Source organism: Candoia aspera, chromosome 4, assembly GCF_035149785.1.
Source record: "Candoia aspera isolate rCanAsp1 chromosome 4, rCanAsp1.hap2, whole genome shotgun sequence".
Lineage (NCBI taxonomy): Eukaryota > Metazoa > Chordata > Lepidosauria > Squamata > Boidae > Candoia > Candoia aspera.
The window spans coordinates 90,231,801-90,258,963 of NC_086156.1; the positions used below are offsets into that span (position 1 = coordinate 90,231,801).

General features: G+C 35.5%; 3 protein-coding genes and 1 pseudogene across 3 annotated transcripts; all 4 read right to left on the reverse strand.

Moving 5' to 3' along the window:
* Window positions 1-4,768: 4,768 nt before the first annotated feature.
* LOC134496528 (olfactory receptor 5T17-like) lies at window positions 4,769-5,701 on the reverse strand. Its single transcript, XM_063302252.1, has one exon. The coding sequence runs from the start codon at window positions 5,699-5,701 to the stop codon at window positions 4,769-4,771; it is 933 nt and encodes a 310-aa protein (XP_063158322.1).
* Window positions 5,702-10,771: 5,070 nt separating this feature from the next.
* LOC134496529 (olfactory receptor 8S1-like) lies at window positions 10,772-11,703 on the reverse strand (annotated as a pseudogene).
* A 9,885-nt stretch (window positions 11,704-21,588) lies between these two features.
* On the reverse strand, window positions 21,589-22,548 carry LOC134496530 (olfactory receptor 5AR1-like). The gene has a single exon (XM_063302254.1). The coding sequence runs from the start codon at window positions 22,546-22,548 to the stop codon at window positions 21,589-21,591; it is 960 nt and encodes a 319-aa protein (XP_063158324.1).
* A 2,626-nt stretch (window positions 22,549-25,174) lies between these two features.
* LOC134496531 (olfactory receptor 5A2-like) lies at window positions 25,175-26,134 on the reverse strand. The gene has a single exon (XM_063302255.1). The coding sequence runs from the start codon at window positions 26,132-26,134 to the stop codon at window positions 25,175-25,177; it is 960 nt and encodes a 319-aa protein (XP_063158325.1).
* Between the last annotated feature and the right edge of the window lie 1,029 nt (window positions 26,135-27,163).

Sequence of the window (27,163 nt, forward strand, 5' to 3'; positions counted from 1 at the left end):
GTAGAATTTTCAGAAAACTGAAGTCTGTCCAAAGGAAGAGAAATACATTTGACTTGGTATATAAGAAATATTTGCAAAATCTGATACAAATATTCAACAGTGCTTAATGAATTCTTCATAGAACATTAATACTCTGATGTGATCAGATCAGTTATAGGTAGAAAATGGTTCTGGGAATTGCCCATGGTTACACTATTTTAAATAAATTACTCCCCTTATCCTATAATGTCTGCTGTTAAAAAAAAAATGTTGATCATGTGACCAATAAAATAAAATCAGCATTTATTCAGGTTTTAATGAGAGGATTCTAAACTGCATTCATCAAGTTGGAATAAGAATAGCATCAAGCAGAAAAATAGAATCCTAAGTCCTACATAATATAATAAATATTATATAATAATATAATATAATATAATGAATAATATAATATGAATAATATAATGAAATTCCACAGGGAATTTCATTATATAAATTTATTTATATCAATGAAGTTTTTGTAGGAAGATGCATCAGTAATGTTACAAACAACAACAATAACTTCATAATAATAATTGTGTCCAAAATAATTGCCCAATATTGATTATAACACCCTCATTGCAAACTAAATAAGAATATCAAACTACTCAAGTGTTATGAGACTGAATGATTAACTTCACCACCATAGCAATGCAGATGCACTAGTTTGCTTTGCTTCATGTTGGTCAAAGACCAAAATAAAGCTTTACTTATATACCTACCTTTGCTTAACATTTATCAAATTTACTTAGAATAAAACAATCACTAATCTATGCCATATTTTTTTCTTGGTTTCCTTCACTTCCTTTTAACATGCTGATGGAGTATGCCACATTCTTTCCAGATATGTGTCACAGAACATAAAGAGTCAGATAACAGTTATCTTTCTGTGCCCTCCACTCAGTTTATTTTGCTTTTTTTTCACTTCTATGTACATCTATTTATCTATCTATCCATCCATCCATCTATCTGTCTATCTATCTATCTATGCCTAAACCATGAGTGGCTGATTGGACATTCTCCATTTTATGTCAAGAAGGAATCAAATGGACCTTTTTAAAAGATGTGATTTGTACTCAGTACTGTAATTAAAAAAACAAAACAAAACTTAATTATTTCCTTTGAGATGCATTTGGTAAAATTTCTAAATATCCCCATTGAGATTGTACTATTCATGGGGGAAAATTGGATCCCTTTTACCCTTTTTATTTGCCAAGTTTACTTGGTATTCTGCTGTAGTGATGCAGAAAGTATATGTATTACAGTAAATCAAGAGACACAAACCAATATGGAGCTGATGATAAAAGGATCAAGCTCATTAATATTTATGGTCTGTCAGCAATAAGTCAAATTAACTCTTTGCTCACAGTGTGAATGCACATCTGGATAAATTCCACCCTGCCTGTGAATCAGAAACAGTTGCTACATCTGCATGAGGATTAAAAATGCATTGAAAGCTAAAGCAAACATATCAATAACACTAAAATATTAGCAAATTATATGTTAAACATCCTGTGCTTTGAGAGTGGAATAAGAGGAGATATCTGGTAGGTTTCTTACTGAAATGAATAAATCTCTCTGATTTCCTTTGTTTGAGAATTGAATTCTTGTTGTTGGTCTACATTCTCAGTTCACTGCCTTATTCTCCATATGGCTTGCTCATAATCCAAGAAAAGTACATTTTCAAAATCTATTTACATAATCCAAGAAAAATACATTTCATGATCCTTTTATCATCAGCCCCATATTTGTTTGTGTCTCTTTCTTTACTATAATACATATACTTTCTATAACACTCCCATTTTCAAGGGAAAGACCAAGGGCATGCACTTTTAAGGATATTTCCTGTTTCCATTAGAATGAATAAATATATAATAATTCTGGAGTCTGGAAGTGCATATCTCTATCTATCTATCTATCTATCTATCTATCTATCATCTATCAATCTCTATACCTCACAAATATAACTGGAAATAAGTTAGTCTTTTTCCCCCTACACTGCATAATTGGCAATTGTTCACCATATACTTGTTTCCTCCAACTGCAGGGTTATGTTGGAGACACATCTAGGAAATTATGTGATTGTTTTTATGAATCTAGTTTGTACTTTGCAATTAACGTAGGGACCCAGTTGCATACCACATACAAGCTGTGCTAAATAATATAATAGCAGTGGTTATCATCCCATCCCTTAAATATAGGCTAATTTCAGAATGGCTGCTGAACTCTTGTAGCCATCTGTCTTGCATAATCAATGTCAGTTTTTATGCTTCCTGAAGAGAGAAGTATCACTCTGAGATACTTTAAACATTGCACCTGCTTTATCTTATTTCCATTGTTAAGAGAAAAAAAAGTCATGCAAATAAAATTTGCAACGGGATTATAGCACTTTGAATTAATTCTTTATTATGGCCAAAAGACATGTTGAGACAATAGTAGAATACAGAGAGTAATAAAACAGACAATAATGTAAAACAGGAAGAGATTACATAGTACAACTGGGGAGAGAGAGAAATTACCCATTTAGGTAGGATCCTCTCATTAGCTGTTGATATATATTTTATGTGCTACCACACAAAATTGGGGATGCGGTGGCGCTGCGGGTTAAACTGCTGAGCTGCCGTTCGGAAGGTCGGCGGTTTGAAACCCAAGCGGCGGGGTGAGCTCCCATTGCTAGTCCCAGCTCCTGCTCACCTAGCAGTTCGAAAACATGCAAATGTGAGTAGATCAATAGGTACCGCTTCGGTGGGAAGGTAACAGCGTTCCGTGTCGTCATGCTGGCCACATGACCTGGAAAAAAAAATGTCTACGGACAACGTCGGCTCTAAGGCTTAGAAACGGAGATGAGCACCACCCCCTAGAGTCGGACACGACTGGACTTTACATCAAGGGAAACCTTTACCTTTACCTACACAAAATTGTAGTGCAAAATAGATAGTAGTAAGTTGCCTATCTGCAAGGAAATAGATTAGGAAGAATTCATAGTACTGCATCCATGTTTATTTCTAACATAGTCAAATATTTTACCAAATTTCTCCTAATATCTATGGCTGTTGTTAACCTATATTCCTTGAAATAATTTTTCTCTTCCCGATCTCTTTCTTCATTACAAAAATTTCTGATGCAGACTTTGGTAAATTCTTTTTTTTTTCCTCCTTCCAAAGTGACTAATACTTCCATATACATTTTCAGAAATTTACATTGCCTGTCAGATGCATCTTTCAGAAACAGATATAAAATTTTGACCAGAGAATGGCAAATATTACAGAGTTTATTTCAAAGTTTCCCTCCATGCTATAGTAAAGTTCATTTGGGGTGATCTTCCAGATTCACTGGCAAACCAACCAGTGACAACTTTCTTCTAGATCTTAAGGTATTTTCCCATTTGTATTTAAGTGCATCATATACAAGCCCTGGCAACCTCTTTTTTTCTTGCATCTCCCCATGATGTAGCTTTCAGCCCATGAGTGAAACCTCTTTAAGTCATCCTTACCTGTACCTGTGTTTAAGTAATAGTTTCCTTCTTATTACAATGCTAAACAAAAGTCAGTCTCAGGGTGGATAATATCTGTTCAGTTTTGTGCCCCATTATGTTGAAGGGAGGTGGGGTTATTGCAGTGATTTGAAACAGGCAATAGATGAAGATATGAATTGGCAATGGTGGAGAGCAAACTTTCAAGAAGGTATAACTGTCTACCAACTCAGAGATGGATAAAGAGCACTTCAGCTCATAGCTTCAACACCTCTAAAATATATGGGTTCACAAAATGTCATGTATTACTTCTAAGTTTTGATACGGAATGATGGATCCTAATACTCCTGTTAAAAGTGCATATCATAACATGATGCAGAACATATTGCAGCGATACTCAAGGCCAAAGCTGATGCTCGTAACGTGGATGGCTGGGCTCCCCATGTATAATTTGTCAATTTCCTAATCATGTTATTCCTAGCACCAAACTTGGCCTTAAGATTCATGCAGTGCTGTTTAAAGGAAAGTGTTCAATCAAGTGTCACAGTGAGGTACTTTGGTGTAGGACAATTCTGTAATCGGTTCCCTTGCTATGTAACATTCAGTTTAGCCCCGGCATCTCAATTTCGAAGATGAAAAGTGCACACTTGGGTCTTACTTGGATTAGGCCTCAAATGATTAGTAGTGTAATATTGTCCTAATTTTTCAAGTGCTACAGTGAAATAAAATATGCACATAAATATGTATTTATTTATTTTACCTTAAATATACAGAAGCAGCAACTACAGTAGCCTTCCTTAATGGTCATATAATGAAGGATCTGACTCAGAGATTTACCCATGGAGATGGCTTTGGAAAAACAGGCTATACAACTTGTTCCTTCTCTACTGCTCCCTTAAGTGCTGGAGGGATCAGTGCTCAGGGAAGGGCCAGAGAGGAATCACCAGTCTGATATATCCAGCAGAAAAGTAGCAGAGGTAACAGACTGTGGGGTTTTGTTTTGTGTCTGTTTGTTTCTGTAATCTTGCTCCCCTTCTTAACCTTTGTGAATTACAAACCATATTCTTCTGAGATAGTTCCATATTCATAGGCCTCTTCTATGGGTAAATCTCTAGATATTATCCAAAAAATCTAATATAGGTAGAGGAAGGAAAGAAGGAAGTTTTATATACTTTAAACAAAAGGAAGCTCAGTTGTTTGTAACCTAAACTGAAATGAATTGATTCAGAAATATTTGAACAGTTTCACGTAAAGGAAACAGAGTTTGCAAGAGATTGATATTCATTGGTTTATTTGCTTAATATTCAGCAGGTGTTTAATGGCCTCCTTTACTTCTTTAGTCTTCAGACTGTAGATAATTGGGTTTAACATGGGTGTAGAAATACTGTATTGCACAGAGAAGAGTTCATCCATAACCACTGAAGAGATTGAACTGGGTCTTAGATACCGAAAGTAGCCAGTCACATAGAATAAAGCCACCACGATGAGATGAGAACTGCAGGTGGAGAAGGTTTTCTTCTTAGCTTCTGCTGAATTCATCTTCAGGATTGTGATGAAAATGTTGACATAGGACACCAGAGTAAGTGAGAATGTGAACATCCCAACTATACCACCAGTAACATAGAACATAATTTTACTTGTTATGGTTTCAGTGCAGGACAAGGCAAGAAGAGATGGAAATTCACAGGAGAAGTGTCTGATAGTATTTGGACCACAGAACACTAGCTTCAGCATAGGCACTGTATTTGCAACAGCATAGAAAAACCCAGTTGCCCATGCACTTCCCACTAACTGTTTACAAAATAATGTGTTCATTCTTTCTATATAATGAAGTGGGTCATGTACGGCAATGTATCGGTCATAAGCCATTGCTGTAAGAATAAAAACTTCTGCGCCTCCTGTCAGAAGAATAAAAAACATCTGAGTAATGCAGTTGTTATATGAAATGGTTTGACCATCAAAGAAATTCAGAAGAACTTTAGGGACTGTGACTGAGGAATAGCAAATATCCAGAAAAGAAAGATGACTCAGAAAAAAGTACATGGGGTTTTGAAGATGACTGCAGTTATTTATTACCAACATAATAATCATATTCCCCATTAATGTCACTGCATAAATGAGTGAAAACACAAGAAAAAGAAACATCTGTACTGGAATATTGTATGAAAAGCCAGACAGAATGAAGTAGGTCACTGTAGTATTCAGATTTTCCATTCCCGTTTCAGCAAAATACCATCTACAATGTGGAGAAAACATTATAAATGTGTTTAGGAAAAAAAAAATGGAAGAAGCAAATAGTAGATAAGCAAGAATGGCTTGTCTTTTCACTGAACAAAAGGATATAGATAGATAGATAGATAGATAGATAGATAGATAGATAGATATAGATATATATAAAATATTAAAGTATTAAAGGTGTAATAAGCATGTAACCTTCAGCCAAAGTGTAGCATTTTTAATCCTTATTGTATTCCATAAAAATAATCAAGTTATCCCATTGATGATGATATCTCAATCACTGGTAACTTTTATTAACCCAACTATTTCTTTATTTATTTGTTCATTCATTCATTTATTTAAAATGTGCAAACATAGCATTGTTAAAAAATATATATTTTGGATTCATGGTTCTTTTGGTAAGTCATTCAAAAAAAGACATGAACAGAAACACATTTTGAAATTTCAGTTGGTAGTATGGAGGTAAATGTTGGCTATTGCAAACCAAACACACACATGCTGATGACACTTGGTAACATATTGAAGATGAACCTTCATCATCTCAGAGCTGCTGCCATAGAAGTTAGCAGTCCTCAAGGTTAATTAAAAAATTTGGGCTACACAATTTTTTTCCAGTGAAGATTAGCAAAACCAGATTTTCCAATGTTATGAGGTAAAAAATTGGTGTGGGGGAGGGGTGTACTACAAGGACCATTTGAGAGTCAAGTGTACCTAGCAAAACCACAAAACCTCCCCAGTTTTGAGAAAAGAGCATAAAAATGTGTAGAACAATGACATAACAACAATTAAATATAGACTAAAGCTTCGAGGACACCATTTTTTCTTGAAAAAAATATATAAGAAAAATATCTAGTAATGTGTATATATACTAAAATCAAGCATGAAAAATGATGTTTTTGTTAGCAGTACTTTTCTGCATCCTTGTAAGATCAGATGTATTGGTCAAGAACATGTATGTGTCTATTCTGTTATGACAAATACATGCATTTGATTACCTAAAGAATGGACACACATGCAGTAATATAAAAAGAATTGGAAAAAAAAATACCTGATATGCTTCAGAAAGGTTTCACTGCTCACTTAAATCATGCATAGAATGAACAGCTTTATTTATAACAGTGGTACAAACTCTAAGGGGATCTCCTGAACCACACAAACTTGGAGAAGAAATAGAAAGACTTATCCCAAAAGGCCAGTTAAGTTTGTATGAGTGGGTCTCTTTGAATATTTAGAAATAGTTTTATCTAACACAGTGGTCTGTTAGTATAGATTTCTGCATTTGACTATTAAAAACAGCTAGAAGGATTCACATAAAGGAAGAATGCATTTCCTTTCAATACAGACATTGTGTTAGAACATTTGTTCCCTTCCATGCAAAGGTTTGGCAAAAGAGAGATGCAGCCTATGCAGACTTTTTATATAACATATAGGCTGACATAAGGGTATTGGCTTGAAAGGTTTGTTCTTTCAAGAACAATATTTTGAATATTTTGAAGAAGTCAGAGTCCCCCATTTGTGGGTACTGGCATCACTATGGTCCTGGTGGAGGAACAATTGAAACGATCCAACATGTTATTTTGTATTGCTCCCTCTATGCAGATGCTCACCAGGAATTACTATCCCCATTCTTCACTAAACATCCTGGTCATTCTGACTCATTTTATCTTAAATTGTTACTATTTGATCAATCTGATTTTAGTTCATTGACCACAGCCAAGTACTGTTCTGTAGTTTGCACAATACATCATAGCAATTCCTCTAATTTTTCTTAGATATTTTAGAATTTTATATGTTTCTCTAAAGCAGTTGCTACTTTAAAAAGAACAACATAGTTTTGCTGTGGTTGTTGATGTAGTTGAATCTAAAGTATTATATAAGTTGGATTGAAAATGTTGGAGGCACCACTCGTCCTACTGGAGGGTCCAGTAATTTCCCAGTCACTCTATAATGAAATCTATGGGGGAAAAGTGTTTAGGCTAAAATAGGAAAAGAAACAAATCTTTTGTATGGTTAAGTCAAATGGGAACCCTTCTGTCCCAACCAAATATTATAACATAATATGTACATATTCTAAGTCAGTTTAATTTTACCCTGACAAAATTCATCTGTATGTGGAGATGATGAGTTCTTAAAAACTCCTTCCATATATTTTTTTTTAATTCTCTTTCTCTTATACACTGATAACCATGCTTTTGGACAGTAGAGGTATCTGGTTTATTAAGCTAATCCTAATAATCCATTAACTCACTATATATTAAATAAAATTAATCTGGCATCAATCTAATATATCTAATGATAGCCAAACAAGAAGATTCTGAATACTTGAATATTTTTCATAATATTTATCACTTCAACCTCAGTGCATAGATAGATAGGCTTACTTCCACACAATTTTATAAGAACCCCTTATAGGAAATCAAGGGGTTGCAGCCTATTCATTTCTTCATGACTTCTCTTGTTTTATTCAACATGTAATTCAACTTTGAAATTCATTGCAAGATGTGGTGTGGGCTACCCACCTGGCTGGCTTCAAAAAGGGTTTGGACCAATTCGTGGAAGGCCATCTGCTGGGAGACTAGTAAGCTTCCTTCTGCAGTTGGTTGGCCATTGTGAGACCAGACTGCTGGACTAGATAGGCTTGGGGTCCAATCCAGCAGGGCACTGCTTATGTTCTTACTGATATTTAACAAATTAGACTCAACATATACCTTGTACTTTGGTTCTTGCCTCTGTTCTTTTAAGAGGCCTTCCTCTAAAGCAGTGGGCCTACATCATTTTCTTTTATAACCTGTCTAGTTTTAAATTAATTGTGCATCTGAAGTGCATAACCAGCTACTATTTTCTTTTGTGCATCTGAAGTGCTACAAAAGAAAATAGTAGCTGGTTATGCAGTGTTTTGTTTGCCTACCTCCTCAGAAAAAAAAGAAAATGACAAGCTATGCAATTGGAAAATCCCATTATGACTGGCAGAGATTTTGTTAACACATTCTCATAAAATCTGAAATTTATCCAAGTGCCCTGAAAACTGGGGACCTCTACATACTATATGGAGAAAAAATCCATTCTTTATCCCCCCCCACTTTCTCTTGCTATCAGTATTCCATATTTCTTATGATTTTTATCATTAAATTTCTGAGGCCAGGAAATACATTTGTACAAAGCTGAACATAATAATACTAATATAAGTAGTAATTATTCAAGTATAATTTACTGTCTAAATTCATCATTTTTACTTGAAAGATTCCTGATGTATTTTGATTATATGTTCTTATACAGAATTGTTTGTGGTTGGGAAAGCAAAAAACAAAAACACCCCCCCCCCTAAAGTTATTTTGACATGATTTCATTAAAAAGGGTCAATTTGGTCACTAATTTGATACTTGAAGCCAGGCAGAGCTGATCCTACAGAGTGAGCAGCTGCAGGAGATGAGCATTAGTCTGATAAACTAGGATTTATTCATTTGTTGAATCAAACTGATCAGTTAATAAAGTTCTAATCTGTAGTGCTACCAATACATTGTATCCTATAGCTTTTCATTCTTGACAATCCAGTGATAATTGAAATGTTATATATAAAGTGCATTCATGACAACATTTAGAATATAATGGTATTAGTAGTACCTAAGATAGAAATAGGACTAAAAGAGTAAGAATATTTCATACTACTTTTTCTTTACATATATTTAATGATGGAACTAAATGAAGGAGATGTGTAAAAAGTCTAACTTGGATTTGACTATCAGAGAATGTACATGTTATCCACTCCAGTTATACTAGATGATATACAAGAGTACACATATATCATTTATAAAATTCTAACACATTTTAAAAATTCTAGAAGTAACAAAACTGAATGCTAAAACCTTAAAATGATTTTGTCAGTTGAAATGTATTAAACCAAATGAGCAAGGCTCCCACAATTATTTAATTGTCAATGAACAAAGTAAGCAACAATCACCCAGCTCATAAAATTCCAACCATATAATTTTTGAACTTTCAGACTCCCAATCCTTCCTTGCCCTTCCACCCTTGTCCCTTGTCAGATCTTTATCACCAGCTGAAGATCAATGTAAAGAAGAGAGGGAGGTCTTCTGTGCTGCTTTCATATTTTATGTATGACTAAGTGCATGATAAAGATTTCTTATGTCCCAATTTCTCAAAGATTTTAAGTCTGGATATCATCTCTAATGATATCTCTAAGCATGCTTCACCCTCCACCCAAGGCAGAGTTTTTCATGGTAGAATTTTGGGAAATAAAACAATATTCATTAAATAACAGAAAAAAGAAATGGAAAGCTATTCATTGGGTCTGTTTTAATCATCATATGACATAGAATGTGTCTCTTTATTGTTCATAGAAGATTCTTTAAAATGATCCACAAAGCCAGTTAATCCTTCTGTGTGCAGGTTGATCTATCTGATCCAAGTTAGATGGATTGTGACTAGAAATCCTACCAGAACAACAGCAGAAACTGACAACTGCGGCATGATGAATATGTATAGTATTTTATTTAGGACTAAATAATTGAAATGGTGAGGTCTGTCTCTTTAGCTTTCCATCATAGCTTCAACACCTCTAAAATATATGGGTTCACAAAATGTCATGTTTTACTTCTAAGTTTTGATACAGAATGATGGATCCTAATATTGTGGTTAAAAGTGCATATCACAACATGCTGCAGAATATATTGGATTTCTCATTTATTTTAAACATGCAGCTCAATTCTTATATATAAACATATTAATACCTGATTAGAAATAAATATTTCTGAAAAATACATTGAAAAGACATGCTATAAGATAAAATATATTTAGAACATTTTTTTTAATTGCTAAATAGGATGGATCATATAGAACATAACTACCTTGTTTTGGTTGGATTATTCTTAATTAATTTAGCAGCACAGTGTTGGAAGCTTTAGGAGATAAGGAGCCTATATCTGGGCCCAACTGCATTATTCATCATTTTTATCATCCAGTGATGGATATATGCAAATAGTAAGAGACCTGGATATAATTCTAAGGATAAGGAGTAGGCCTCCACTTTCAAAATATTTTCAATACAACAGATCTGATCTCTTTGTTTTTCAGGCTGTAGATTATTGGGTTTAACATTGGAGTTAAAATGCTATACTGGATAGAGATCACTTTGTCCATATCCATAAGAGATTCTGAGCTTGGCTTCATATAGCGAACAAGACCTGTGGTGTAAAATAAGCCCACAACAGTGAGATGAGAACTGCATGTGGAAAAAGCTTTCTGCCTGCCTTTTGCTGATTTAATTTTCAGGACGGTTAAAATGATGTAAATATAAGAGACAAGGGTTATAAGAAATGAGCTAAAACCAAATACTAACACAGACATAAGAAGAACAATGTAATTAGTGAGGGTGTCTGCACCAGACAAGGCCAAGAGTGAAGGAAGCTCACAAATATAGTGTCTGATTATATTCTTGCTGCAAAAAATGAAATTTAGCAAAGGTAGTACATTCCCTGTAGCACACAAGAAACCCAGGAGCCAAGCTCCACCCACCATTTTATTGCATATCTCTTTTGACAAGCATCTGCTGTAATGCAGGGAGGCACATATAGCCACATATCGATCATAACCCATTGCTGAGAGGATGAACACTTCTGTACAAGCTGTTTGCAAAATGAAGAAGATCTGTGCAATGCATCCTTCCCAGGAAATGGTGTTCTGCTTTGTTACGAAGTTTGCCAGCATCCTGGGAACAGTGACTGAGGAATAGCAGATGTCAACGAAAGCTAAATGGCTGAGAAAGAAGAACATGGGGGTCTGAAGGTGAAGCTCAGACTTGATCACCAATATAACAATTACATTTCCCAAGATGGTGACTAAAAAATGATCATGAAGAAGAAAAGAAGAAAACCCTCTATGTGTGGATCATTGGAGAATCCCAACAGGATAAACTCTGTTATTACAGAGTAATTTTCCAGCCCAGAGGATTCATAAATCATAGGATCTGTCAGAAAAGAAAGCAGAAATGATAAAACTTCAAATTAATCTTGAAAACTACATAAGAATGCATTATGTTGAGTCTCCTACTTTTCATTTCTTTCACCAAAGGGTGAATTTGATTTTTCATTTTCATGATGTGTTTAGTTGTTTTCAGGACACTAAAATGTGAAAAAAAGAATCAACCTCTTTTGGAGAGCTTCCTTGTTGATAAAAATGCTTTCTCTCTTTAACCCCCACTCCACATGAAATGTGAATTTACCTTGTAAGAAGTAGTTCTGTTGCAGGAAAGAAACACTGCATTTTTGTCTAAATGTGTGGGAGTCTTTCCTGGTTCAAGATGATAATAAAGGCCTGGGTTCATACTGTTATTCCTTCTGGAACTCAGGGCAGAGGAAACCAACTGGGAATCCATCATCCCCAGGTTAAATATATATGCAGGGTAAATATGTGAAATATATTTTGCTATTTATTTTTGTTTTATTTTTTAGATTTTTCATCCCACCTTTATTATTTTTTTATAAATAACTCAAGGTGGGAAACATACCTTATACTCCTTCCTCTTCCTATTTTCCCCACAACAACAACGCTGTGAGGGGAGTTGGGCTGAGAGACAGTGACTGGCCCAAAGTCACCCAGCTGACTTTCATGACTAAGATGGAACTAGAACTCATAGTCTCCTGGTTTCTAGCCTGGTATCTAAACCACTAGACCAAATGAAGTAAACACCCATCACCGAGTACAAAGTCTCAACCATGAAAGGTTTGAACTTTTCATATATCTACATTTTTCCACCCTTCCAATTGTATCCTGAGACCAGATCCTGATCCCCAGTTGAAAATCAGTGTAAAGGAGAGGTCTTACATGCTGCTTTCACACTTTCTGTAGAACCCAGTGCATCATAAGAACTTATTTTGTTCCAATTTCCCAAATATTCTAAGTCTGGATATATAGTAACACATAATCTCTAAGCATGACTCAGTCTCCTAGGCCAGTTCATTCAAGATATAGTTTCGGAGAACAAATAAATATTCATGAAATTACTAGAAAAGAAAACATGAAGAATTGTTCACTAGGACTTGGTTGATCTTGATCACCAAATTACAAAGAATATGTATTTTCAGAATTTGTAATAAATGTAAAGTTGCCCATGAAGCATATAGAAGTGGCTAGTTAATCCTTCTGTGTGCAGGTCTATCCATTTGAATACAATTATATGGATTAGGACTAGAAATGTTATTAAGACAGCAGCAGGAACTGAAGAAAATAGCTCCATGATAAATATATGTAAAATATATGCACATTTGCTAAGATTGTGCACATTGACCACCATGTGGAGATACAAAACTGTTGGGTTTTATAAGAAATGTTAGTATTATAATAAAATATTTTAAGAAATATAAAAGAAATATAAGAAAATGTATTATTTCTAAATTCTGATAAGAAAGTTTTGATCCCAACTTCCCATATAAATATGCAGAACATAAAATGGTGTAGAATTCATTGGATCATCTATTTGTTTTAATCTTGCAGCTCAGTTCTTATATAACTTCATCAAGTATGTTTAGAAATAAATATTGTTTTGGAGGTAATTGGAATGAATGAATCCCATGCCCAAAGTTACTCAGCTGACTTCCAAATGATACTTACCCCCACTAAAAGGACCCACAAAAAACCTTTAAGAATGAAGTGAAAGCCATGAGGAAATTGAGAACATGTTTGAACAGCCTGAGTTTCAACCTGAGATCCAGTTTTGTGTAGTGGTTAAGGCATCAGGCTAGAAACCAGGAGACTAATTTCCAGTCCCACAAAGCCTGCTGGGTGACTTGGGGCCAGTCACAGTCTGTCAGTTCCAGGAAAGAGGCAATGGCATATCACTTCTGAAATGCTTCAGGTACTTGTCCAGGCAATCACCAGGAGTCAACAATGTCTTGAAGACACACAAACAAAAAAGTCCACTTAAAAAAGACCCCTCCCCCCCAAAAAAATACATCATTAGGATTTCACCATCAGGAGGTTCAGCATAGGTCAAAACCTATTTCACTAACTTTTTAAGAAGTAGATAGTTCTGGAACACTTAAATGTGGGATTTGATTTATTTTCAAATCTGCCAAAATATGTGTAACCATGGCAGAGATGTGTGAAGTAGAATAAGTTACCTTTTTTATTTTAGTTATCAATACTGCATGGATTTGCAAATCTTTCCAAATCATGACATTTCAAGATGGAAATATCCCATGGGCTGTTTCCCTGTTGCAACTTTCCAATGAGGATTGTCTTCTTTTTTTATTTATGATTGCTTTTTTACTGTTTATGATAATTTGTTTTGTTTATTTATTTATGATCATATGATCATTTGATTTTTAATGATCATTTTTTTAGTCACCATCCTGGGAAATATAACAGTTATATTAGTGATCAAGTCTGAGCATCACCTTCCGACCTCCATGTTCTTTCTCAGCCATTTCCCAGCTTCTTTCTGAACTGTGAAATCTCCATTCAATACAATATTTTTATGCCCCTTTTAAACACAATCATATATAGCCTGAACAACAAAAAAGAGATCAAACGTGCCCTGGTGATACAGTATAATCCAATTCCTTAATCCTGAAGTAATATCCATAGATATTTATTTATTTTATATTCACACAGCTAGAAATGTGGGAGCTAACTACCAAAGAATTTAATAACATAGCAAAGTGATTGGTGGTCTCACTATCTTCCTCGAAGCTCTTCCCATTAGGAGTGGAATTTTATTTCCAATATGAGGTTATATCAGGGTCACATTATCCTAGTTCAGAGACATTAAGGAAAGACCTAACTCTCTAGAGAAGCTGGAAGGAAAGGGAAAAAGAGGATGACCAGTAGCAAGGTGGATAGACTCACAGTGGTGATGGGTGCTTATTGTAAGGCCTGAAGGACCGGGTTAGGGACACATAATCATGGAGAAAATCTATCTGAGTGGTTGCTAGGAGTTGGCATTTGATGGCACATAATCAATCAATCAATCAATGAGGATATACTGTATGGAACTTTCATATTGTTCGGTTGATATAATTTAGTTATACCATAACAAATTCAAAACAAGGTAATCTTCCTCTCTCTCTCTTTCTCTTTCCAAGTGCAGCAGCATGTACATGTGCACACACACACATGATTAATCTAATATCAATACTTTTTTTTTAAATGTATAAATGTATGCACTTACATTTAAGTATCTTTTTTTATTTATATATCAAAGTATGTATCGCTAAATATATCTTATTCTAAAACATGTAATCAAAAACTGTTTTCCAAAAATGCTTTTCTAAATATAAGTTGGTATATTTCTTTATATAAGACTTGAGCTACAACATTAAAACAAATGGAATATCCAATATATTCTGTACATTTGTTATAGGTCTGCACATCTATCTGTGAATCTAGAATCTGTCAATTCATATCAGAATTTGGAACAAATATACTTTGTTTAGAGGACCCACTGGCTTGCTTTCATCAAGAACAATCTGAATCGAGGTAGTCCTCAACTTATGAAGAAACTTGGGACTGGAATTCCCATCACAAAATGATATGGTCATGAAGTGCAACCACAAGGTTGCAGACGGAGTCACCAGCCTGATAGCACACATTTTTTGCAGCTCCTGCCACTCCAAAATAGATTCAATTATTTTTAGTATTTTTTAGTATAACTTTTTTTTTTCCTTTCCCTTTCTAGTAGTCTTAGAGTTATTTAGACCTATTTTAATTTTAGTAATTTGTTTGGATAAGACGACTTTGAAAATAAATTCTCATCTAAAGGATTTTATGCGGGACTGACTGACATGGGTAAATGGAAGAAAAGAAATGATGTTAGCCCAAATTCCCTTCCTCCACTGAAGCTTGCTAAACAACCAAGAATTAAAGATTGCTTTGCACGAAAGGGAAACATAAGTAAAATAAACATCCTTCCCGCTCCCAACAAAATTGAAATACTGGAATGAGATCTTCAAACAGAGGTGGAGAATCAACAGTTATTAGAGCTATCCCTATCTGTTAGGGAAGAGCTAAATGAGAGCCAGGACTTTGGTATGGGCTCCCCTCATGCATTGTCATTCCAGGCACTTAGCCGAAGTATCTGGATCCGAAATTAAGTCTGATACTAAAAATAAAAAGCAAAGTCAGAATATGGAGAGACTTCCATGGGAAAACTCAAAGGAGTTCATGGCAAAGTAATGCTTGCTCAAGGCTCAAACTGTTATCTCGATACTCGAAAAGCTCTCAGATATAAAACATGAGCTGGATGTGTTGAAAGGAGATATAGGGGCTTTTGTGCAAAAGTGTGAATTTAAACCTTCTACTCTTATAAAAGCTTATGAAACAGATGCAGCTAAACCTCACACCCAGGGCAAGTGTGCTGATAAAGAGCAGCTAAAGAGAAAGTTAAGCAATTAGATAAAAAGCTGAAGCTCCTAAAGAACAGTCCCTCAACTTCTGATAAGGCAAAGAGTGGGGAAATTATATACAACAAAGATTCCTTGGAAAAAAAACAAAGCATTTCCTGCTAAATCAAATCATCTACTGCAGACACAAGAGATTGCTCTTGTTGTCTCCATGAATAGACATAATGTCGGATGCTGGAATGCTAGGAGAACAATTGTAACTTCCCTGGGTCAGCTTCTTCATTGCCAACAGGGGCAGATAGATTTCCGTGCTGTAGAATGGCTTCTGAGTGCTCCAAACCAGAAGCGGATCCTCTTGTCTTTCAAGCAATCTACCATCCCTTTGATGCTATTTAAGATGAGGTCGTATTTAGCTTTGTTTCAAATTTTCCCTATCAGAGTCTTTTGCGACGAAAAGGTTAAATCCTTATGTGGCGACATGACAGCTCCCAAGGCTGTCTCTCCTCTTCCAGCCTTGAGAGTGCAAGAGTGTGGGAGTCAGCCTGCCCTATTTGATGAAGATGTTTGCGATTCAACTGAAGCTGGCCTCATTAATGCTTTCGGCTCTTTACCAAGAAAAGAACAAGATAACATTTTGCTTAAGCTGGAAAATTTGAAGAAAACCTTGCTGGTCATAATGGCTACAGCTGAGCCACTCATAGACCTTGTGTCCCCAAACACTGATAATAATTCTCTCCCCCCAGTGAACAAGGGACTGTCTGATTATGACTTGCCAAAAAACAGCAGTCCAGATCCTTTTGGGTCAATCGGGGAACATGTAGCTGAGAAGGAGCCATTACTCTCTTCAGGACATTCTATTGTGGATTTAGCAATAAATCAGGGGACTGGAGGGGTTTTATGCCAGCTTCAACACCATTGAGTTGAATGCAGCATGACACAGCAACTATGTCTCCATTGTCACTGAATGGAGCCTCGGTAAGGCAAGATCAGCTGGCTGATGTTAACTTTGAAGAAGATCACCAGGAGCCGATGCAGGACATGCATGAGGCAAGCCACCTTCCAGCAGAGGTTGCAACATCTGTTGTTGACTCCTCAGTTCAATAAAACAACCTTGTAGCTCTTGTGCAACCACATTGCTTATCGATGGCAACACTAAGACTCATCCTTGTAGCTTTCTTGGCAAGATTTCAGAAGTGGTTTGCCATTGCTTTCTTCCTAGAGCTGAGAGGGAGGGACTGGCCCAAGGTCACACAACTGGCTTTGTGCCTAAGGCAGGATTAGAACTCAAGGTCACCATGTCTCTAGCCTGATGCCTTGACCACTACACCAAAATGGCTGTAAAGTTGGACTTCAGGCTGTCCAAAAGTGTTCTCAATTTCCCCATGGCTTTCATTCTTCATTCTTCATTGCTTTTTTGTTTTGTTTTGTTTTGTTTTTTGTTGAGAACCAAACTGGGTCTCCTTAAGTGGACTTATTCCCTAGTAATTTTGTTAAGAAATTGAGTCTAAATTATTATTATTATTATTATTATTATTAAATTAGATGGATGAAGAGCTGCAATCTCCAAAAAAATTCTGTTACTTGACTGCTGGTATAAAAGGATATGGAGAGTTCATTTTTTTCCCTTCTCCCCACTAGTATTTCCTGCTGTCCCTTCTGCCAATGACAAAACTAGAAGGAAAAAAATGTTAAATTGGAGGAGTTTAGAAGTTCTCTAATTCAGCATATCTTGACGAGGAATTAAAGATTTTTGCTATTGATTCTTCTAGAAGAGTTGGCTAGAGTACTTGACATTTTCCTTCTCCAATCTGAAAAATCTGCAGAAATTCATCTTTGTAATTTTTGTTGGAAGTACAGAAAACAGATGTTATTGCAGACAGAATATTGACTAAAAGGAACTAGTCTTTTTTTTTAACATTTACTCAAGCACCCTCAAGTGTTGAAAGCAACTCATCTAATACCTAATTGTGTTCTCTGAAAGAGATAAATAGGATGTATAAGTATAGTTACCAGAAGTGTTATGGAAAGGATGATGATTAAGGATCTGTTTAGGTTACTTGTTTAAAAGTAAGCATTTCTTTATTCATTCATTACAGCTGCACAGTCCACTCCAATTTAACTAGATGGCTTACAAAAGTACATACAGATCACCTACAAAATTCTAACCCCTTTCAAAAAATAATAAAACTAACTGAACAAAAACTTCAAAAACTCGAAATAACTCTGTCACTTGAATTGTTTGATTGAATGAAACAGAATGCTGAAAAATTCAACAATTGTAAATAACCTTCTCACCAGAATTTAGCTAACCCAAATGAACAAGCCTGCCATAGTTTAACTATCAATCAATGAAGCAGACAGCCATCACCCAGCTCTACATTTCAACAATGTAAGTTTTTAACTTTTCATATATCTACACATTTCCATCCTATCAATTGTATCCTGAGTTCAGATCCTGACCCCAAGTTGAAGATCAGTCTAAAGGAGAGGTCTCACATGACGCTTTCATACTTTCTGCACAACCTGGTGAATCATACAAATTCCTTCCGTTCCATTTCCCAAATATTCTAAGTCTGGATATATAGTAACACATAATCTCTAAGCATGATTCAATCTCCAAGGCAAATTCTTTCAGGACACAGTTTTGGAAAGCAAGACAATATTCATGGAATTACCAAAAAAATAAACATGAAGATTTGTTTACTAGGTCTTTATTGATCATAAAATTTCACAGAACATGTCCTTACAGGATTTGTAGTAAATTTCAAATTGATCATTAAGCATGCAGAAATATCTACTTATTCCTTCTTTGTGCAGGTCTATACATTTGAATGAAATTATATGGATTAAGACTAGAAATGTTATAAAACAGCAGCAGTAACTGAAAAAAATAGCTGCATGATAAACATATGTAATACATTTTCTAAAACTGTCTTCAGTGACCACCATGTGGAGATAAAAACTGATGCATTCTTTAAACATGATGTATTCTAAACACGACATATTATTTCTAAATTATTCATACATTCTGCTTTGAAAGGATACATCCCAATTGCCCAGATGAATGTTTTAATCTTGGAGCTCAGTTCTTCTGTAAGTACAACAAAATATGTCAAAATAAGTTTAGAAATAAATATTGTTTGGGGGAAGAAATAGATTTAAATTAGATGCTATAATGGAAAAGAGAGCATTTCACGGGTAAAGAATGGGCCTAAACTTTCCAAAGAGTTTCTCTACACCAGATCTGATCTCTCTGTTTTTCAGGCTGTATATGATTTGGTTTAACATAGGAGTTAAAATGCCATACTGAATAGAGATCACTTTGTCCAGATCCCTGAGTGATTCTGAACTTGGCTTCACGTAACAAACAAAACCTATGATGTAATATAAGCCCACAACACTGAGATAGGAACTGCATGTGGAAAAAGCTTTTTGCCTGCCTTCTGCTGAACTAATTTTCAGGACAGCAGAAATAATATAATATAAGAGACCAGGGTGATAAGAAATGAGCTAAGACTGAATATAAATCAGATTGGAGACATAGGTTTTCACATATGCTAAACCTGTTCATAGTGAAATCCTGATCAAGTGTTTTTTTCCTCCAGAAAAAAAGTACCCTGTGTTTCAGTGAACTTATTCTCTAATACTTCTGTTATGAAATCCAGTCTAAATAATTATTTTTAATTTAGATGGATAAAATAAATGGACAAAGCTGCAATATCCAAGAAACTCTGCTACTTGGCTGTTACTATAAAAGGTTTTTGAGAGTTCATTTTTTCCCTTCTCCCCACAAGTATTTCCTGCTGTCCCTTCTGCCAATGGCAAAACTAGGAATTAAAATAATTCTGCCACTAATTTTAGTAGAAGAGGAGTTGGCCAAAGTGCTTGACTTTTTATTTATTTTCAGCTCAAACACAACCTGCAGAAAGTCCTTTCTGTAATTTTGGTTGAAAGTACAGAAAACAGATTTCAGAGAGGTTAGAGACTACAAGGAACTAGTCTTTTTTTTAATATTTGCTCAAGCACCCTCAGGCTTTCAAAGCAATTCAACTAATATCTGTTATCTCCAAGAGACATGTAGGATAAATATGTTCTGTTATCAAGTGTTATGGAAAGGATGATGATCAAGGATACATTTAGGTTACCTATATAAAAGGAAGCATTATTTTTTTGTATTGATCATAAGTGCATGCCTCCCACTCCAGTTTCATTAAATGGCTTACAAAAACTACATACAAATCATTTATAAAATTCTAATACATTTCAAAAAAAAATAAAAAACTAACAGAACAAAAATGTCAAAAAGTCTAAATAACTTCATCACCTGAATTGAGCAAATGAACAAGCCCCCCACAGTTTAACTGTCAATGAACTAAGTAAGCAACCATCACCCAGCCCAATGTTTCAACAATGCAAGGCTTAAACTTTTCATACATCTATACTTCCTGCACTGCCACTTGTATCTTGAGATGAGATCCTGATCCCCAGTTGAAGATCAGTGTAAAGTAGAGGTCTTACATGCTACTTTCGTACAAACTGTTGCATCATAAAAATTACTTAAGCCCCAATTTTTTTAAAGATTATAAAGCTGGGCATAACCCCTAATGCCTAACCATGATTCATCCCCTAAGGCAAATTCTTTCCTGATACAGTTTGGGAAGCAAAACAATATCTATTAGATTATTAGTAAAGTTGTTCAGTAGCTCCTCAGTTATCAAAAAAATGACAAAGAATATGTCTTAACAGTATTTGTAGTAAATTTAAAATTGCCCACAAAGCACATAGAAATGACCATTTAATCATTCTTTCTGCAAGTCTATCTTTGTGAACCAAATTATATGGATTATGACCAGAAACACTCTCAAGATAACAGCAATGAAATAATTCCTGCATGATGAATAAATGTAATATATTTTCTAAGACTGTTTTCAGTGACCACCATGAAGAGATACAAAAATGATGGGTTTTCTAAACAGGATGTATTGTCTATTCCTAAATTCTGATAAGAAAAGATAGATGCCAACTTCCATGATAAATATAGTGATCACATCATGGTGTACAATTTATTGGATGTTCTATTTGTTTTAATCTTGCAGCTCCGTTCTTATACAATTACATAAAATCTGTTCAGAAATACATATCGTTTTGGAAAATACATCTCAATTACATGCTTCAAGGTAAAACAGAGAGACATATATATCCATAATCTTGGAGAAAATAAATAAAAAATAAATACATCTCAGTGAATACTTTCATCCTGATTCTTTAAAAAAAACTTGTTCAGATATCTATTAGAGCAAGACTACCCTGCTTCATTTGAATTATTCTACAGTATAACAGCAGGACTCATTGAGAACTCTGCATATACTCATATCGGAGCATAACTCTAGTTGCAATGTTGGAGACCTTGGGGAAGTAGCAATCCTCACCCTGCTGTGTCATTAATTCTTTTATCTCTCTCATTGCTGGAGCTGTGGGGATATTAAGTCAAGAACTATGGATATTGTTTCATGAGTAAAGAATGGGCCTACACTTTCCAAAGAGTTTCTCTACACCAGATCTGATCTCTTTGTTTCTCAGGCTGTAGATGATTGGGTTTAACATTGGAGTTAAAATGCTATACTGGATAGAGATCACTTTGTCCAGATCCATGAGTGATTCTGAACTTGGCTTCATATAGCGAACAAAAGCTGTAATATAAAATAAGCCTACCACAATGAGATGGGAGCTGCAGGTGGAGAAAGCTTTCTGCCTGCCTTCTGCTGAATGAATTTTCAAGATGGCAGAAATAATATATATGTAAGAGACCAGAGTGAAAAGAAATGAACTAAAACCAAATGCCAACACAAATATTAGAAGAACAATGAAATTAGTGAGAGTGTCCGCACAAGACAAGGCCAAGAGTGAAGGAAGCTCACAATTATAGTGTCTGATGATATTGTTGTTGCAAAACTGAAGATTTAGCAAAGGCAGGACATTCCCTGTAGCACACAAGGAACCCAGGAGCCAAGCTCCACCCATCATTTTATTGCATATCTCTTTTGTCAAGTATCTGCTGTAATGCAATGGGTCGCATATAGCAACGTATCGATCATAACCCATTGCTGAGAGGATGAACACTTCTGTACAACATGTTTGCAGAAAAAAAAAGATCTGGGCAATGCATCCTTCCCAGGAAATGGTTTTCTGCTTTGTTATGAAGTTTGCCAGCATCCTGGGAACAGTGACTGAGGAATAGCAGATGTCAACAAAAGCTAAATGGCTGAGAAAGAAGAACATGGGGGTCTGAAGGTGAAGCTCAGACTTGATCACCAATATAATTACAAGATTACCCAATATGGTGACTAAAAATATGACCATGAAGAAGAAAAGAAGAAAATCCTCTATGTGTGGATCATTGGAGAGTCCCAACAGGATAAACTCTGTTATTACAGAGTGATTTTCCTGCCCAGAGGATTCAGGAATCATAGGATCTGTCAGAAAAGAAAGCAAAAATGATAAAACATCAAATTAAAATTGAAAACTACGTAAGAATGCATTATGTTGCATTTCCTACTTTTCATTTCTTTCACCAAAGGACAAATTTAACTTGTTTTTTTTTCATTTTCATGATGTGTTTAGCTGTTTTCATGAGAAAATCCATTAATTATTCTTAAAAGTACTTGTTCTTAATATTGTTTTGTGTATCCATCTGTCCACGTATGAAGTGAGCCATCTCCCAAGTTTACTGCATAGAAAATAAAGTTTATTGCACATGAATAATAAAAACAAACACATTGCATTTGATTTAAATGGCTCTTTATTAGGTACAAATGCATTATGTCAAGAAATAACTGGTCTTAAGGAAAACATTGATACAGATTATGGCAAATTTCTACTTGTCCAGAGGGCAGAGATTTCAGGACATTCAAACGTGAAATGTGAAACTATTGTGCTAGAAGTTCTTTTTAGTTTGGAAGACTTCTTCCCTTCCCTTCCCTTCCCTTCCCTTCCCTTCCCTAACTGGTAACTGGTAACTGGTGACTGGTGACTGGTGACTGGTGACTGGTAACTGGTAACTGGTAACTGGTAACTGGTAACTGGTAACTGATAAATCATGATGGTTAGTTTTTTTTATCCTTAGCCAAGTCTGGCAAAATGAAGTATATGTTGTGAAAAAATCGAAAAAGGAAACTTTACATAACCTTTGAAGATTTTGCAAAATATCTAAATGGACGTGATATATACATCATATTTGTTTCTTCCAAAAGAGGGGAAGATTGTCTGGCAATTTATAGATAGACCCAGACCCAGACCCAGACCCAGACCCAGACACAGACACAGACACAGACACAGACACAGACACAGACACAGACACAGACACAGACAATATAGGTGATATATAGATATTGATATAGTTGATAGAGATGTAGATATAGATAGATATTAAGCATTCCATGTTTAGCCCTCTAGTTTTACTCTAAACACCTGCTTATAGAGAATGTACCAACATGTAACTCAAGGGAAAAATATACTGAATGTTAAGAATGAGCAGAAATGGTCTTGATGACCCCCTAAAACAAAGTTCTGTGCAATAATGATTTATATTTAAAAGCCAAAATAACCCAATTAAAGTGTTGCAATTCAAATTAGATTTGATTGAAAGAGTATTTTGAGAAAGCCTTTCCATCTGTTTCCCAGTCATTTTATTAGTTAATTCTGTTGACTGTTGCACTAAAGTGTGAAAAAAGAACCAACCTCTATTGGAGAACTATCTTGTTCATAAAAATGCTTTATTTCCTCTAACTCCCAGTCCACATGAAATGTGCATTTACCTTGTAGGATGTAGTTTCGTTGCAGGAGAGAAACCCTCTGCATCCTTGCCACCCTTGTCTAAATGTGAGGGAGCCTTTCTTGGAGCAAGATAATAAAAAAGGCCTGAGTTCATACCATATTCCTTCTGGAATTCAGGGCAGAGGAAACCAATTGGGAATCCATCATCCCCAGATAAAAATATATGCAGGGTAGATATGTCAAAATATTTTCCTTTGCTTTGCTTTTCCTTTTTTTCATTTATGAAAATATTTTAAAATTTATAGTTGACTTGTTATTGATTTTTTAATCAATACACAAAAATGAATAGTTTATGAAAGGAATGCATATTTCTGAATTAAACCAAGTTTTACTCACCCCATTCCCACCCCCCACCCCCAAAAAAGAAAACAGTGAAGAATGAAAATCATGAGGAAATGGAGAACATGTTTGAGCAAGCCTAAGTTCAACCTGAGAGCCAGTTTGGTGTAGTTGTTAAAGAATCAGGCTAGAAACTGGAGGACCATGAGTTCTAGTCCTGCCTTAGGCATGAAGTTAGCTGGGTGATCATGGGAGGGTCAGTCTCCCTCAGCCCTAGGAAGAAGGAAATGGCAAACCATTTCTGAAAGTTTGCCAAGAAAATTGCAGAGATAAGTCAAGGCAGTTACCAGGAGCCAACACTGACTTGAAGATGCATGGACACACACACACATACACACACACAGAAACATGGACATGCAGAGAGAGGGGGAGGCTGAAAGAGAGAGAGGAGGGTGAGCTTGTTTTGAATTTATGAGGAATAGCAGATGTCAACAAAAGTTAAATGGATGAGAAAGAAGAACATGGGGATCTGAAGGTGAACCTCGGACTTGGTATAATTAAATTATATCAACAGAGCAATATGAAAGGTTCTTATCTCATCATTGATTGATTCATTGATTGATTATGTGCCATCAAGTGATTGCCAACTCCCAGCAGCCACATAGATAGATTTTCTCCATGATGACATGTCCTGTCCTATCTTAGAGTGAAGAATCATGCTGAGACAGTATCTTGGTCTCTAGTGTTTATTGACCTACTCTAGTAGACAGAAAATCCTGCCAAACTGAAAGACTGTGGGAAACCCACACAGATAAACCCAAAACTCAGGACGGGTCTCCTCTGAATTTCTCTGAAGGAAAGTTCAAAGCCTTTGAAAGAAAGCTCCATGCATTTTTCCCCCTGGATAGAGTCCCCCTCCTGCTCACCATTAGTATGCATGACATGTCCCTAATACAGTCTTTCAGGTCAAGTTAATATTATTTCAGGATCGAGGAATGGGATTATACGTTCCAAACAGTTTCACCAGGGCATGTTTCATCTCTTTGTTGTTCAGGCTATATATGATTGGGTTTAAAAGGGGAGTAAAAATACTGTACTGAATGGAGATCACTTTGTCCAGATTAATGAGTGATTCTGAATTTGGCTTAATATACCGGAAGAAACCTGTAATATAAAATAAACCTACCACAATGAGATGGGAGCTGCAAGTGGAAAAAGCTTTTTGCCTACCTTCTGCTGAATTAATTTTCAGGACAGCAGAAATAATATAAACGTAAGAGACCAGAGTGATAAGAAACGAGCTGAATCCAACCGCCAACAATGATATAAGAAGAATGATGTAATTAGTGAGTGTCCCTGTACAAGACAAGGCCAAGAGTGAAGGAAGCTCACAAACATAATGTGTGATGATATTCTTGCTGCAAAAATGGATATTTAGCAAAGGTAGGACATTCACTATAGCATAAAAGAATCCCAGGAGCCAAGCTCCACCCACCAGTTTATTGCATATCTCTTTTGACAAGTATCTGTTGTAATGCAGGGGGGCACATACAGCCACATATCGATCATAACCCATTGCTGAGAGGATGAACACTTCTGTACAAGCTGTTTGCAAAATGAAGAAGATCTGTGCAATGCATCCTTCCCAGGAAATGGTTTTCTGCTTTGTTACGAAGTTTGCCAGCATCTTGGGAACAGTGACTGAGGAATAGCAGATGTCAACAAAAGCTAAATGGCTGAGAAAGAAGAACATGGGCATCTGAAGGTGAAGCTGAGACTTGATCACCAATATAACAATTACATTTCCCAAGATGGTGACTAAAAAAATGATCATGAAGAAGAAAAGAAGAAAACCCTCTATGTGTGGATCATTGGAGAATCCCAACAGGATAAATTCTCTTATTACAGTTTGATTTTTCAGCCCAGAAGATTCAGAAAACATAGGATCTGTCAAAAATAAAACACAGTTAATGATATCGTTTACAAACATAAAAATGAACTCCAGTTAAACATTCATATTAATTTAAGGATGACATTTTACTCCAGTTCAATACTGAAAATTCAAGTGTAATGTACAGTATGCTTCTGTTTTCTTTTCTTTTCTTTTTCTTTTTATATGTTTCACCAAATGGAAAATTTGGCATTTAAATGTTGTCTTTCTCAATTCATTGATAATGACAACAAATATTTCCTGTGAATACCATTTGCATCCCCATCTATGCATTTGTAAAATGAGTTAAATTCATACATCATGTCAAGAGAAATTGTTCCTAAACAAAATGTTGATTGATATTATCTCAGACATTTGTTTCTTCAGAATTCCAAAATGGAGGGATTTCATGACATTGAAGTGTAAATTGTAGTGCTATCCATTCTGTTTAACTTGGCCACACTTGTCCTCTCTATACAGGTATCCACTGATCTGCTCTTTCTTTGTTCTGTATGCTTTCTTCCCCCATCTTTTTTGACCCCTTCTGCCCTCCCAAAAACTGTCATACTAGTCAGGGTGGATGTAATTATATAGAAACAACCACTCTGATTTTTTTCCATTGGCTGCAACAAAAAAGGGGTTTGTTATTTCCTTCTTCCAGAATCTTTTGTTTTCTTTTGTTTTTCAGCTTCTGAGCTCTTGGGTTTTTGCTTTTGTTTTGGCTCCCACTCCCACAGATGCTAATTAGTTATGTGATGTGATGCTGATTTTTTTTTTTTAGAGTAGCCAAGGGTAGATAGTGGAGTCTGCAGTGCAAAATGGAGAAAGAAAATTTCATAGATCATTCAAATACATTTTTGTAAATCTGAATCGATGAATGGACAAAGTCGACTATCATAGGACCCAAAGATGAGTCCTATTTTTTACTCTGAGTTCTTTTAATAGGTACCTGACATGAAACTCAACAAGGAGAAGGAGGAGGGGAGGGGGAGGGGGAGGGGGAGGAATTGTGGTAGGAGGAACCCTGATCACTAAAAATGA